Here is a 15626-nt window from a genome sequence, read left to right on the forward strand (position 1 = left end):
GCATTAGTTATGATGATTAAACCAGAAGATATCCCATAGGAATCATGCATAGGTGTACATTCCCATACATGTGTGGTTGTACTTTTTTGGCTGTTGTACAATCAATGTGCAGGCAGTCCCCAAGTAACAAACATCTGACTTACAAATGGCTCATTGTTAAGAACTGGGGTGAGAAAACAGGAAGTGAGATAAATCTACCTCTAGGAAAAGAAATTCACTAATGAAAGAGTTATCATGGGGAAAAGGTTTCTCCACTGAAGCTTTCTCACCAATCTTTCTTTCCACAACAAGCCATTTTTTTTTTTAAAAAAGTCCAATTGTCACAGGGTATTAACCCTTTCCTATGCTATCCAAAGCTACTATATATGTATTTGGCTGGAGTAATGCTTCAAAAATGTACCTGTTCCAACTTACATACAAATTCAAATTAAAACAAACCTACAGAAGCTATCTTGTTTGCAACTTGGGGACTGCCTGAATTCAGTTCATGACTGTGTATGTGGAATTTGCAAATGTAATCATTTCACACGTGCCTAAACCCTATTGTTAATCCTGATTAAGGTTGAGCCATTGAATAGATTTACCTATGTGTTGACTCATAATTCAGCACTTGATTCCACGAGTCTACTCTAGCTGAGAGTAACCAACATGATTCCAGCCATGCAGTTGCTAGGTCTTGAATGGTGTGTTTCTCAGTGCCTTCATTTACCACTTAATTCATTGGGATTGCAGAAACAGCTACTGTGCATTCCCTTTGCCCAATTGGATAGTAAGGAGGCACTTTGGTGAATGGTTAAGATAAGACTAAAAAATCAAGATGTCAAATCTGGAATTTTTAAGTATTTACTTTTTAACTTTGAGTATCTGCATAGCCATCCTTATTTGATATATATTTAGGATATTTTAGTTTTCCAGCCACTTTGCTCATTTCCAGTGTTTTGTATAGTTGTTCCTTTTTTGACTCACTACATAGATGTCAGGTCATTCGTTCCTTATATTCCTGCTGGTTTTAGTAGTGAGTCTTCACTTCAGTAGGAAAAAAAACCATTTACTATAGGAATAAGCAGGCATTTAGAGGGAAAGTGTAATAATTAAGTGTGGTAAAAGGGTAAAATTAAAAGAGAAATCCAGAGAGAAACTTCAGAAATGCCTATGGAGTACTGTTGGGCAAACAAATACTTATTAACAGTAGGAAAATAGCAGTGTAGCCATCACCCATGGGCACTGCAGCATCTGTAAAGTGCAATTTAATATTATGTATGTCATTCCTGAGTACAGTGAAATGAGTGAAATCAGCTACACACAATTTTGCTCAGTGTCAGGGAAAATATGCCCAAGAGAATCAACTGAAAGGGCTGTTGAACTGCTGCCTTAAAAACTGTCATGTGGAAAGGGCATTCTGTTTGACCCTGAGCGTAGCAGGCAACCTGCCAGTCATTAGCTGGAAAACTGCATTGGGAATTGGGACAATCACCTCTTAATCAGTTGTCATGCCTGTCCATTTCTTATTTTGATATATTCAGGGCACTTTGTGCATTCTATTAGGTGTTTGATGGCATTTTTGATGGAATTCTAAGTCAGATGTGGATGCGCTTAATTATGATGATGCGGTTAATTAAAGTAGCTTAAGGGGTCTGAAAGAAAGCGTTCCTGTCAAGAAAGTGGGTAATCACCACAGTGTCACAAGTGATTATCAAATCTATAGTCCTGATTGTAAAAAAGACTTCCAGACTTGTGAGGCAAGTGACTCATGTGTTGTTAACTCCTTTAGGTCATGATTTCTAAACTGGGATAAATTGATCCATGACAAGCTGAACAAGCCATAGTGAAAAAGCCTTTAATAAAAAAGAAAAGGATAATTGAGTTTTTAGAAGAATAATTTAACTGAGCTAGTAAGAGCAGTAACAATATATGCTTATTTGCAAAAAATCAATATATAAAAGAGATTAATTATAAATGTTGGGTTTGTAGAAGTCATTTATTTATTAAGAAATTACTTATAGTGCATTTCGTTTGGCAAGTTAAAAACAAGCTCAGCCTTTTGGTAACAGAATTAATTGAAAAGATGCTGACAATTTACTAGTTCCAGATATTGATAACATATATTAGATAGCTTTATAGAATTTTATACTCTTGCTGTGTAGCATACTCTAAAAGCTTGGGAGTTTTGTTGTCTTAGCACCTCTATATATGGTATTGGGTTTTTCATGTTTCTTACACCTAGTTTTATCAAAACTCCAAGAATTTCTGCATTTTCTGGGGTTCAAATGTTGTAAAAACAACCACCACCCCACTACACATGCATGCCATCTTACATTAAAAATGTACAGATGCTTCCAAGTTGAACAGACAATGTTTAAACTTGTGTACAGAAGTATTTAGTACTGGTAATCCTAGCCCAAAAATAAAGCCAGAAGGCAACAGAAAAAGCCAATATGCTCTTTCAGAATTGAGCAAAGGTAATTAATCAGAACACTGAAACAGAACGGCTGTGAAATGGCTAGGGAGATTATAAGCCAGCAGCAAAGTCAGAATAAAGAGAACATAGAAGAGTCTGGTTTGGTTAATGTCTAGATGGGAGAATATGATCTTCTCTTGGGGATCTTCAGGTAGGGCTAGGAAAGAGTCCAGGCCAAATACTCTAGAGCAGCTGCCATTTGTAGTTGATAATACTAGAATAAATGGATCAAGTATCTCATTGAGTGAGGCTGCTTACTGTGTTTGTAGAAAAAATATTTATTTTAAAATTAATTCTCTAGAAAGGACAAACCATCTAGCTTGCCCTCCCTCCCTTTTACCCTCCCCCTTCTCTATATATACAGACACATGTGAAAGAGAGAGAGAGACAGAGAAACAGCAGCATATAGCTAATTATTAGCATAGCAATTAAAATTTAAAGTATAACTAGAAAAAGCTCTGGATTGAATAACTTCAGAAAAATAGCAGAGAAAGAAACTCAGGTAGATAAACCCAGAACCTTCTTAAAGTCAGGAAATAATCTAATGGAGTAATGCCTGAGATAAGGGCTGGCAGGCTACAGAACTGGTGCCAGAATGAAAGATCTGTACCAACAAAGTTGAAAGAGCAAGGGACAGCTTTGATTACGATGCCCTTAAGATCCATCTTGGTAAAGCCATGTCTTTTTCTTGGACAATCTTTACTTGAGTACTCGTTACTTTATCAAGCAAGAATGAATATAAACATTTTGGAACATGCAAGGTTGCAAAGGGTTCACTAATTCTAAAAATTTGGAGTGACTATTTTAATTAACAGATTGATATTTGTGCTAATTTAAATTCAGATGACAGCCACTCAAGGGATATGATATGAGGGTTATAGCATTAGATTGGCAGGTTCCAACCTATATGGAATTAATCAGTCCACTGTTCATGTATTATAGTGGATGTATGGTTACTTTGGATAATTTTATATGCGAATAGACTCAGTCAGTGAAATTACTTCCCTATTGATAACAGGGTGACTTGGAGGTTTCTCATCCATACATTTTCTGAGTTGACCTAACAGCACATAACATGAATGTAAGGAGTATTAGGACCTCCTCATATGGCACCGGGGGTCGTGCCATTTCACTGGCAGTTGCCAGTGAAAGAGAAGGTGTGTGGGGCCCCTCGTGAACCCCGTGTACCCTCCCTCCCCTCATCATATGGTGGGTATGGGATAAGTGGCACCCAGTCCCCAAAAGATGGGTGAAAGGGCGGCAACACCTGTTGTCCTGTTGCCCTTTCCCCCATTATATGCCTATCTAATGCTATAACCATTATATGGGGAAAAGAAGAGGAATGTGTGGGTAGCTTTTCAGAGCTATCTGAAAAACACTTTCCTCTTCGCCGTGGAGGAGGAAGGGTCTTGCGAAGCTTCCCTTCTAGTTTTGGAGAAAGGTGGGCATAGCCAAGCCAGCATTGTCTGATGATGCTCGACAGGTCCTGTCGACAAATGGAAAAATGGGGCTAAAAAACTCTCATGTGAGTATCTAAACCAAGAAGCCAGTTGTTTCAGCATTGGACTATGATTCTGGAGACAGGGTTTAATCAGAGTATTGCATTACTATGGAGAGGACCCATATGGTCCATGTCAGAAATACTTTGTGTATTACTGCAACTCAGGTCGCTTCCAGATAGCATCAAAATGCGAGTTTTAAAAGTGGGGCAAATATTCCTTGAGACCTGACAGCAAGTCTACAGACAGAACTGCCAATCCCAGGAAATGGTCCCCCACTATCCTCACAGCTTTCTTTGAAGCAGATCAAGATGGAAGGTGGATGAGGGGATATCTGGTGGAAGTTTAAAAAAAAAAAACTCTGAGATTCTCTGGACCTCATATACACATTACACATATGCAGAGATCCCAATGTAAACACAAGCAGATTTCTTACCTCTCTTCACCCAACTGTTAATTCAAGAAAGAAAGGAATGGCTGCAGAGAGTTCAAATTGCTTTCCAAATGTGCTTTCCTTTAGCCACCTATGTGGCCGTGGCTCTATTTTTGACAGCCCAATAAGCTGTTTTGGGCTTTTAAAACACATTTGCTGGAGCAGTCCACAAATGAGGAAGAAAAAGTAAGTCACATGTTTTACATGACTGCAGGGATATACATACAGTCATGCAAAGGTATGCATCTTTTGGGGTGGAATCGGGTTTGTAATGCACCATTTAGATATTTTGGGGGCGAAATTGGGTTTTAAGTGCTTTTCAATGGTTAGCCCAATTCTGCCCGTACTCTCCCCAAACATTGTTTAGCCACACACCCCTTTTATCCTTGTTACTTCTGGGTTTTACTTCATGTGTAGAAAGGCCCTCAGAGAATGAGCTACCCTTCTCCTAGCTCTGAGCCAAATCAGCAGGTGAAATTCTGCTATCCTGTTTCAACCTCATAAGTGGTAAAAGGAGACATTCACTTTAACAACTATGGCAACTGCACTTGTAGATAAGCAACAAACACAGTACATTTCAAATGTCCAGAGATTGTAATATATATGTGTATTATATATAAAATGAATATATTGGATTAATCACTGATTGAGACATTCAGTGAGAAAAAAATGATTGGACTTTAAACTGATCCAATATCAAAGCCTTCTTCACTGAAGGTAAATAAAGGCCATCTTTCAAGGAACAGGGAGAAAGAAAGAAAAAGCTTCTTGTGGTTGGGCACTTTGAACTCTCAAAGACTGGCTTCCCATCTTTTGAGGTATCTCCTTGTGTTGACTTATAGAAAATTACTTTGCTAAGAGCAGGTATGAGTTCAGTGCTTAACAGAAATGTTGGTGATTATTAAAACATTAGTTGAGTGCTCATGACAAGATAAGAGGCTTACGAGTACTTTGACAGACAACAGAAGCAGGTGATGTATCTCACCTTGAAAACTGAGATATCTGTCTACAATATTATTAATCTGTTTGTCTTTTGACAAGCAGTATCCATTAAAAAGAGATGCTATAGCTAGTGGTGTCTGGGAAATCAGCTGAAGACCAAACAAAACAGACATTGCGGAGTGCCTAGTCAATTTATGCTGTACATCTTTATTTCTGTTTTACTGCTGTAATTTATAGCATGCTATGAAAAGGTGTTTAGAAATAGTAACACAAGTTGGTGTATACCAGAGACCTCATCTGTCATGGTCTAGGAATCAGAGGCTCATAAAAGTTTAATGGGAAACAAAACAAAAAAAAAGAGATAAGATTGACTGCTTATTTAGATTATGCTTCTATACTTTTAAAATTTCAAACGAATGGTGCTCCAAATAATTGCACAACACAGAATATCTACAAAGTAAAGGTTTATATTAAACACCCTTTGTCTCAGAGTAAGCTATTCAATATCTTGCTATCAAAGGGTTTTGCCACAGTGGTCAGTGAAAATAAATAAATGTTAAGAGAACCAGCTGTTTTTTCCCCCCCAATACAGCGGGTCCTTGAGATCCATGAAGATCTACATGGCACTTTCCCCATTCTGAAATATTTCCTTGCCCTTAGGCCCCTTCTACACTGTCCTTATGTTCCAGGATCTGATCGCAGGTTATCTGCATTATATGAGTCTCCATTGTCATATAATGTGGGATAAAGAGATATTATGGAATCAGATCCTAGGATATAAGGACAGCGTAAAAGGGGCCTTAAACAAATGGTTCTCAACCTGTGGGTCCCCAGATGCTTTGGCCTACAACTCCCAAAAATCTCAGCCAGTTTACCAGCTGTTAGGATTTCTGGGAGTTGAAGGCCAAAACATCTGGAGACCCACAGGTTGAGAACCACTGCCTTAGACAGACTTTTTATTCCCACACTCCAAGTCAGTTTAAATTAAGCTAGCATTTCTCCATGGTTGTCCCTTGTTGTTCTGTATCTAGCTAAGATGAATGCCACTAAGAAACCTAGAAAGTGTTTGCAGGACAGCAAATTTAGTAGAGATCAAACAAGAGCAAGAGTAATGTTGGCAATCAAAGAAAATAATCCCAATGCTTTACTAATATAATATTGTAACAGGACATCTACACTTTTGACTATTACTAGCTGTGCTCGGCCACGCGTTGCTGTGGCGAAGTATGGTGGTATGGGAAATAAAGTATTGAGGAATTGGTGGTAGTTAAGGTCAAGGGTAAAGGTGTGGAGTCCAGAAAATCCAGTTAAAGCAGATAATATAATATTATATGGGTTATATAGCTGTGTGGAAGGGCCTTGAGTCTACACTGCCATCTAATCCAGTTAAAATCTGATAATCTGTATTTTATAGGCAGTGTGGAAGAGGCCTGAGGCCTAACTCTGCCTGGCCCCTGGGTGAGTGGGTTGCTAGGAGACCAAGTGGGCGGAGCTTAGCCTTCTAACTGGCAGCAATTGGATAAAAACAATTATTCCTCTCCGTCTAATTAGGACTTTATTTTTCTTTTCTTTTTGTTGTATCAACCTAGAGGCGTGGATGATGGATTGTGTTGTCAATTTTCGAGGTTGTGGGGTGTTTAGTTTTGTTGTTTTGGCGGTCGCCAGGATTCCATCGCTCTTTTATATATATATAGATTATTTAAAGGTTTGGGTGGAAATTTATGAAAGCCAATTTCTGAAAAGTTGCCAAAGTCTAGATGTGATGTGGTGTTAGTGAAAATGGAAGGAAAAGAACTTAGGAGAAGAAACTGTAAGGGATATCCATGCTATTTCAAGACCATGAATGTACAGATAAAATAAAAACTGAAAGCACCAGAAAGGCTCATTACTTCCAAATACTTTTTTTTCCTGTCTAGATGAGCCCAGAGTTCATATAGCTAGAGAGTAATGGTTTCTTGGTATATTACAGGCATATGCGCCAATCAGATCCTACATAGTTTTCATACCTAGTAGGTGCTGCCATTTTCATCTGGTGGAGTGTTCACTGCTTATGATAATTTGAATTTCATGAACAAGCAAAATATATTCTAAATATATTATTAGACAAGAATTTTATGTTGCAAATATGTAAAACAAATCTAAAATGTCTTTTTCTCCTCTGGAGAAAAAATAATGGAAAAAACACTCTTTTCCCCCTTCACAGCCACAATATTTTTACAATCTCACCCTCGTGGTAAGATAGAGGAGGGTAGAAATCAAGTAAATAATAAAAATAAACTCTTTAGTTCCCTGTTTATTATGAATATATTATCACAGGTAGCTGATGTTATGCACAATTCAGCAATTTTGGCTGAGATGGAGTAGGCAAATCATGGATCAGACTAAACTAGTATGAATTAGCTTCAAACTCAGTTTGCCTCATGAATTCCAGTTCTTAAATCTGAGTTAACCATGGTTTGTTGTGAGTTGAGGACCCCATCTACATTCCCATATAATGCAATTTGAAACTGCATTATATGATCAGTGTACACGCATATTATCATAACCAGTGAACACGCCCTTGTGATAATGGCAGCACCTACTAGGTGTCTACACTGATCATATAATACATTTTCAAACTGGGCTCAGTCTGAACTAAAATGGATTGAAAGCGAGACAAAGTCGTGAAGACTGTCTTTGTGAACAATAGAAGCAAAGAATTTCAAAGAGAAAGGTTCACACTGTTCCAGACTTCAGATGGTCAGTGAATATGTAACAAGAGCCAAACCTGTTCTCTAATCTTGGAAGTATGTTTTTGTAAATGGAACCATTTTAAAAAAGAAATTTTACGTTGTCACAAGGGTATATTTGTTGTTTTAAACTTGATAATTTATGGCAACTATAGAGTTAGTGCTGAGTTCTGAATTTATATATGGAATAAAATCCAGCTAAATTCTTACTTGAAGCATGCATTAATAACAATATATCATCTCTACCTAAAAGGTTTGGTGGTTGCCTTGCTTAGAATGCATTTTTCCACCAAATGAAAAGCACTAAGAATTTAAACTATATCAAAATTATAATTTAATTAGCACAGCACCTTCTGAGTTTGGGTCATCAGTTTTGCCTAAACATCTATCCAGAACAGGCAGGGGGGCTTTTTTTCTTTATATCCTATATAGTGCAAATGTGTGAAAGCCATGTGGTACAGTGGTTTAAGAGCTGAATTCAAATCTTCACTTGTGTAAGGAAACCAATTGGGAGATTTTGACAAGTCACACTCTCTCCACTTCAGACTGCAGTACAGACACAATCCCTCTGAATAAATTTTACCAATAAAACTTCACAGTTGCAAGAACAATTACCATCATGCTATATAATATTTCATTTCTCAGTTTCTGATGGCCAACAGGGAATGCACGCAATGTGTTAAATCCTTGTGCCAGAAAGACTGCTGACTTGAAGGTTGGGTTGCTGACCTGAAGGTTGTCATTTCTAATCTGGGGAGAGCGTGGATGAGCTCCCTCTGTCAGCTCTAGCTCCCCATGCGGGGACATGAGAGAAGCCTCCCACAATGATGATAAAACATCAAAAAACATTCGGGCGTCCCCTGGGCAACGTTCTTGCAGATGGCCAATTCTCTCACACTAGAAACAACTTGCAGTTTCTCAAGTCGCTCCTGACATGGAAAAAAAAACATTGCAAGAACAATTATCATCATCATATAGGTGTGCTCTGTATAGTATTTTATTTCTCCATTTCTGATGCCCAACAGGGAATGTGCAAATGAAAAAGAAAGAGACCTGACTTCTTAAGTATTGTAGAGGAAATTAAAGAATTATGATTTTAATATTTTAAATTTTCTGCTCCAATATTTTGTTTTGTGTTGGGTCTGTTTTTTTTTTGTTTTTTGTTTTTGTAAAAACTCATTCTTCCCTCTATAGCAGAGCCGGCCCTAGGTATTTTTCAAGTATAGACGAACAGAATTTTGCCCCCCCCCCCCAAAACCAATCACTGAAAAACATTAAATTACATTAAGATTTTATACATTAAGCACTAAAACATCATGTTTTACAACAAATCAACAGAAAAAGCAGTTCAATACCTTGCGGAGGCAGGCCACAGGAGACAGGAGTTGCCTCGATGGCGCCCCCAACAACATGGTGCCACAGGCAACTGCCTAGTTGGCCTGGTGGTTGAACCGCCTCTGCTCTATAGTCACATTCTTTCATTGGTTTGGTTAGCTTTTCCACTTTAGTTTAAAAGCCACAGCTGCAGAGTTTATAAAATTGAATAAATTTGATGTCACCTGGTGTTTTGCTCTGGGCAATAAGTGCATATTAACTTGGAAAATACAGCTTGCTATTGTTTAGGATCCAAACAGACTGTTACCTTGGGCAAGCCCCAAGGCCTTATTCAAACCTAGTCTTTCCTTCATCTTTGAATAGACAATCCCCAGGTCATATATGGAACAGCTTTGATATCCTCTTCTCTTGCTGAATAGCAAGGTGTGTTATTAACAAAAGAGAAGACCAAATACTCCCCCTTCTGTATAGGAAACTATCTGTGGGATTCTTTGGATCCAAGCCATTTTAAATAGTCTTTGATTGTAAGCACATTGAATTTAATACACATTAGAGAACACACCTAATTTCATACAGGGCTGTTCCTTAGTTTGTTACACCAAGCCTTCAGGCAATGTTACATGGTATCAGGGATAATTCGGAGATCTCAAGGATTTATGTGGATCAAGGTAGATCCCCTTCCCTTCATACAAACGCAGGATTGTCCCTATACCTGAGTTTGCCCCACTGAAGGTTACCTCACATGAGAAGGCTACTTTTCACCACAGAATCTGCTCTATGACCTTTCTTTGGTACAGAAAACGTTTTCATGAAAACGTACAGCAGACACTTAGTATCTAGTTTGGTTTCAGAACCCACCATGGATTCTAAAGTCTCATTATATTCAATAGTGTAGTAAGATAGTGTCCCTTATATAAAATGGCAAAATCAAAGTTTGGTTGTTGGGACTTTTACAAATATTTCTAAGCCATGCATGGTTGAATCCATGGATGTAGAATGTATGAATGGAGATCCTACTGTATACGTTCGCATCCCTTCTGAACTACAGCCTTTGTGTGTATCTACACTGTAGAATTAATGCAGTTTGACACCACTTCAACTGTCATGTGTCAACATGATGGAATTATGTGATTTATAGTTTGGTGAGGCACCAACATTCATTAGCAGACTTTGTAAAACTACAACTTCCTTGATTCCATAGGATTGGGCCATGGTAGTTAAGGTGGCGTCAAATTGCATTAATTCTACATTATAGATGCCCTGTTTGATAACACTAATAATACTTCCTTGAGATGGATCTTCTTGCAAAGGCAGCATCTTGGAGGCCTTAGTTTGACCCCACATTATCTCTAGTTATTTTATTAAAATGCAGTAGGACACTGTGCTGGAAAACTGGCACTGGTGGGAGGTACTGTGTTAGTAAGGGCTATTTGGCCATTGTGTTAGCATGATCTGGAATGCATAGAACAGCCACTTCACTGACATTGTTTCACCCCATATACAGTACTTATTTTAACTCATCTGTCAGAGTTCAGAAGGTTTTTCAAGGCAATTATGCAATAGCTATCTTATGCCAATATGTTTATGCCCTTGGAAGAAACCAATGATTATTTTGCAGTATGCATACTCTCTTTACTAGGAAATAGTACAATGTAATGAAAAGGTGTTTTTTTTTCTCTTTCATGTTTAGGGAAAAGTGTACGTGGGTTTTATTCCCTAAGGATTTTCTTGATGTTCAGATACTGTGTTGCATATAATTGGATTGTAGATCTTTCTGAATATTGCTTTCTCCTCCTGGCAGCATGGGGTAACCTTGGGAATGTTCTGAAGAGCCAGAACAAGATTTCGGAAGCTGAGAATGCTTACAGAAATGCCTTGTACTACCGCAGCAACATGGCTGATATGCTTTATAATTTGTAAGTATGCCTGACTTTCTTTATATAGTGGCTCGTCTATTAACTCCATTGTGAATGAAGCCATTTATTTAGAGATGTTCTTAAGCATTTCCCCCTTGGTCTCTCCACCACAAAAAAAAAACACACTGCCCTTTCATTAATCATATTTCAGACTCTGAAATAGACAGGGTTTGTTCTGTTTTCACATTTATCAGATCAACATAAATTTCAATTCAGTTTCTTACTGAGGAGTAACAGTTGACTTTCTTAAACATCTGGCAGGGTGTTATTCTCTGATTATGGCTTTATAGGCATCCTGGCCTCTTTTTAGAAAGATCAGTCTCACTAGAATGTCTCAGCAAGTCCAAAAGCAACAGCATAATTTTTCTTTTACAAGCTTCACTTGATTCATCAACTGTAGTCTTTTCTCTAGCAACCAGCTTCCATGTACTGGCCAAGCTTTGTTGCATTGTTATTTATGCATCGTGCCTTTGGAAGAGCCTGAATGGTGCAAACTGTAGCCTGCTCAGATGGAATATAGAGATAATGAAGGAATATCTTTAGCTAGCCTATGTCGCTTGTGAGTCCAATTTATCAAACCAGTTTTAACTTTAAAGCCATAATTGGCCTGGATCTCACATACCAACAGCAAACGTCTTTTTTTCATCATTCTTCCCTGCTCAGTGAGAACTGTTAGACAATGTATCCTGATGGAGTTAGTTCTTTTGCATAGAGGGAATTAGTATTCTATTTGTACTGCTAACACTATAGGGCCAATTTCCACTGTGGCAACCACATAAGGATTTTTTGAAAAAATATTTTTCCACCTCCATAATCAGTTCACATTGACAAGTGGAAAGTTTTTTATGGCATCTTTAAAATATTTTTTGATCGAAAAAGCTAATAATATGATGTATGAAGTGCGGTATAATGGTATTAAATGAGACCAAGGGTTACACAACCATTTAAAAGATTCAGCCGATCACATCTAGACCCAGTTATTCATGTGTCAGTCCTTAATCAGCCCCTCCACACCTCCACCTATCATTTTTGCATATACATTCATACAAGGACATTAGTGTGCATCTGCAAAATATAGCTTTCTCTCCATGGCAACCATTAATGCTCAGTAAAAAGTTGTGTGTGATGGTAGTGGGTAATTGAGAAATTAATCTTCACAGCAACACCTGTGTTTTTACAAGAAAGCTCATTTTCTAAGACACTGTAGAGATCAAACTGGTGCATGCTACATGTGTAATGAAGAATGGGTTTTGTAATAAAGAAACAAAAGACCAAACATTCTTTTGTGAGAAATAATATTTAAAAAGCAGACTTGTTGAAGCAATTGTAAACCAGTGTTGTATCTGAAGCCTGGCACAATGCAGAACAGTCAATTGAAACACGGATAGATGCTTGACATCTTGGCAGCAGAAGCTAAGTATTTGTGTGACTTCCATATGGACAGTTGCTAGGGTGTATCTAAACTGTAGAATTATTGCAGTTTGACACCACTTTAACTTCCATGGTCCAATGCTATGGAATTATGGGAGCTGCAGTTTTACAACGTCTTTAGCCTTCTCTGACAAATCCTGGTGTGCTACCAAAGTCAGCTCCTATGATTACATTTCATTGGGCCATGGCAGTTAAAGTAGTGCCAAACTGCATTAATTCTAACGTGAAGATGCACTCCTAGTGCTATCAAAAGCCATTTGTTTTTTCCAATCTTTCCATGATGTTTGTGTGTGTGAAGAAAAGACATTTGACACTACTTTGACTGCCATGGCCAAATGAAATGGAATCATAGGAGGTGAAGTTTGGTAGCACACCAGGATTTTTCAGAGAAGGCTAAATATGTTGTAAAACTGCAGCTCCCATAATTCCATACCATTGGACCATGGCAGTTAAAGTGGTGTCAAACTGCATTAATTCTACAGTTTAGATACACTTGAGTCCCATCTCCAAGATGCATTTATGTTTCATATATACCTTATACACATAGCCTGAATGTGTATAATGTACAACAATGTTCTGTTTCATTTGTACATTGGTACAAATGAAAGAGAACATTCTCTGAACCCCATGTAAAATGCTGTCTTTGAAGGAAGCAAACTGTGCCTTTGTTGTACAGTTAAAGAGCTAGTGAGGTTCCTCCTAAGCAGAGTATCAGCTGAAACTTCGTGGGTGATAAGGAAGACCATTAGTTGAGCAGATGAATGTACAGATATGGGCATATGATCCTACATTGCCATGCAAGCATCCTTTTTTTTTTTTTTTTTTGAGTGAGCATCCCTTCTCTGGAATTTCAATATCTGAAATACCCTAAAATCCAAAATTGTCCAAAATGGAGAGTGAGACAGTGACACTTTTGCTTCCTGGCAGATCAGTGAACACAAACTTTGTTTCATGTACAAAATTATTAAAATATATTGTGTTCAGGCTATGTGTATAGGGTATATAAGAAACATAAATACACGAGTCCCATCTCCAAGATAACCTATAATGCTTATCTATGCACATGTATTCCATTAAAAAAACAAAAACAAAGCAAAAATAAAAAAGTTCTGGTTTTAAGCATTTTGATAATGGATTTAAGAGCTTCAAAATATGTTTCTTTTAAATATGGAAGTAAAATTGCTTCCATATTTACAGACACTTTTGAGAAAGGAATAAAATGCCAAAGGTCAATTAAGAGGCAATTAATTTTTTTGGAAGGTTTTCTTATTTTGCTTAAAACTCTGTAGATCATGTGTACCACTGCATTACAATAACATTTATAAAACAAGACTTTAATTAGTTGTCAGAATTCAATATTCACTCTTGCATCTGCTCTTTATTTTGCATCTATATGAATTTTAAATACATAGAGAAACAGCTGTAAAATAGTCTGTATTCAAAAACAGAAGGGAAAATAAATCTGAATAGCCTTAGTGAATGCCAATATTAAAGCTACCAATAAAAGCAGAAAATTTGTTCTGAGGTCCTCTAATGAAGAGAACAGAATATTTTAAAGTATTTTAGAAATCTATGTGGCATAAACATAATACAAAAGCAATGGATTCTATACTGAGCATTGCAAAAACAATACTTAATTGTTTCAATATGCAGAAGCAATTAATCTAAAGTTTATAACAATAGATCCAGTCCAGAACTGGAGGATTATAAAGTGAACATATCAAAGAATAAGCATAATACAGAGCAAATGGAAAATTAATTTAAAGCGTGTGCCTTCTTTGGTATCCCAAAAGTTTGATGTGTTGCTTTAAGTTGTAAGTATTCTCCTGTGCTTCTCTTATTTTAAGTATACCCCGCACTGCGTTATGTCATCCTGTGTGGTAACTATGGGTCAAAAAGCATATGCCTGTTCGGATATGGCAAGCAACCAGTCCACATTTGCAGATAGACCTCAGACACATGGATTTCCTTATTTTCTTTTCTGAGCAGGGAAATGTACATTTTGTGTTTCTGGTTAGGAGCCGATCTGTGTTTGCTGTGAAATTCAGTGAAATCTTTGTAAGTTTCCTATTTTATTCAAGCATGTATCTTTCACCTTTTTCAAATCACTACAGTTACATGTCCTATTTACTTTATTTTATAGTTATTCTGTTTTCTGTCTTTGTCCTGTTAAGATTTTAAAGCTTTACTCTTGTCTCAGTGTTTCACTATGCATCAGCTTTGTAATGTTCCAGTTACCTATCAATGAAAGGGTAAAAATTACAACAGCTGTAGGCAGGAGGCTCAAATTTGGAATCTGTTGTTATTTGGGTTACTATTATTAACTATTCAGCTGCAGGGCACAAGGCAAACATACTGTGCAGAGATTAGGGAAAGATACATTTGCACAGCCATGCAATAAATATGCATGGTGTCAGGATTAGTTGCTTCTTGGACTGCTCCTAGGAATATTTCTTATACAAATGCTAAGACAACTGTTTAGCCCACTGGTTCCCAAACTTCAATTCTCCAGCTGCTTTGGACTATAACTCCACAAACTTGGCAAACAGTCAGGAATCCTAAGAGTAGAAGTCCAAAACATAGGGATCATCAAGTTTTGGGAACCAAACTGGCTAGAGCAAGCCTATCACTCAGTTCTAGAAAAATGCAACAAACAAAATTACACTATTGAATCATCTGGAATAATTTTAAATGTCTCTTCATAATTTAATGGGAAATTACTGGTAGATTTAACTTGCACTTTCCCCCACTTCTGATTCTCTAAAGATTTTCCTTTTCTGCGAGAGATGAGGATCCTACAAATACATACACACAGAAATATGCTGAACAAAGATGGAGCTGAGGGAAAGCAGTCTTTTAAGGAAAGCTTTTATTCTAAGCAAA

At 37.4% G+C, this 15626-nt stretch overlaps 1 protein-coding gene across 1 annotated transcript in view; it reads left to right on the plus strand.

The window, feature by feature from the left end:
• Positions 1–15626, plus strand: part of tmtc2 (transmembrane O-mannosyltransferase targeting cadherins 2) — a 229045-nt gene that overhangs the window by 141746 nt on the left and 71673 nt on the right. The window contains exon 4 of the mRNA XM_062982690.1: positions 11198–11312. Coding sequence (XP_062838760.1) covers positions 11198–11312 — 115 coding nt within the window. The remainder of the gene's footprint in view (positions 1–11197; positions 11313–15626) is intronic.

Source organism: Anolis carolinensis, chromosome 5 (genome assembly GCF_035594765.1).
Source record: "Anolis carolinensis isolate JA03-04 chromosome 5, rAnoCar3.1.pri, whole genome shotgun sequence".
Taxonomy (NCBI): Eukaryota; Metazoa; Chordata; class Lepidosauria; order Squamata; family Dactyloidae; genus Anolis; species Anolis carolinensis.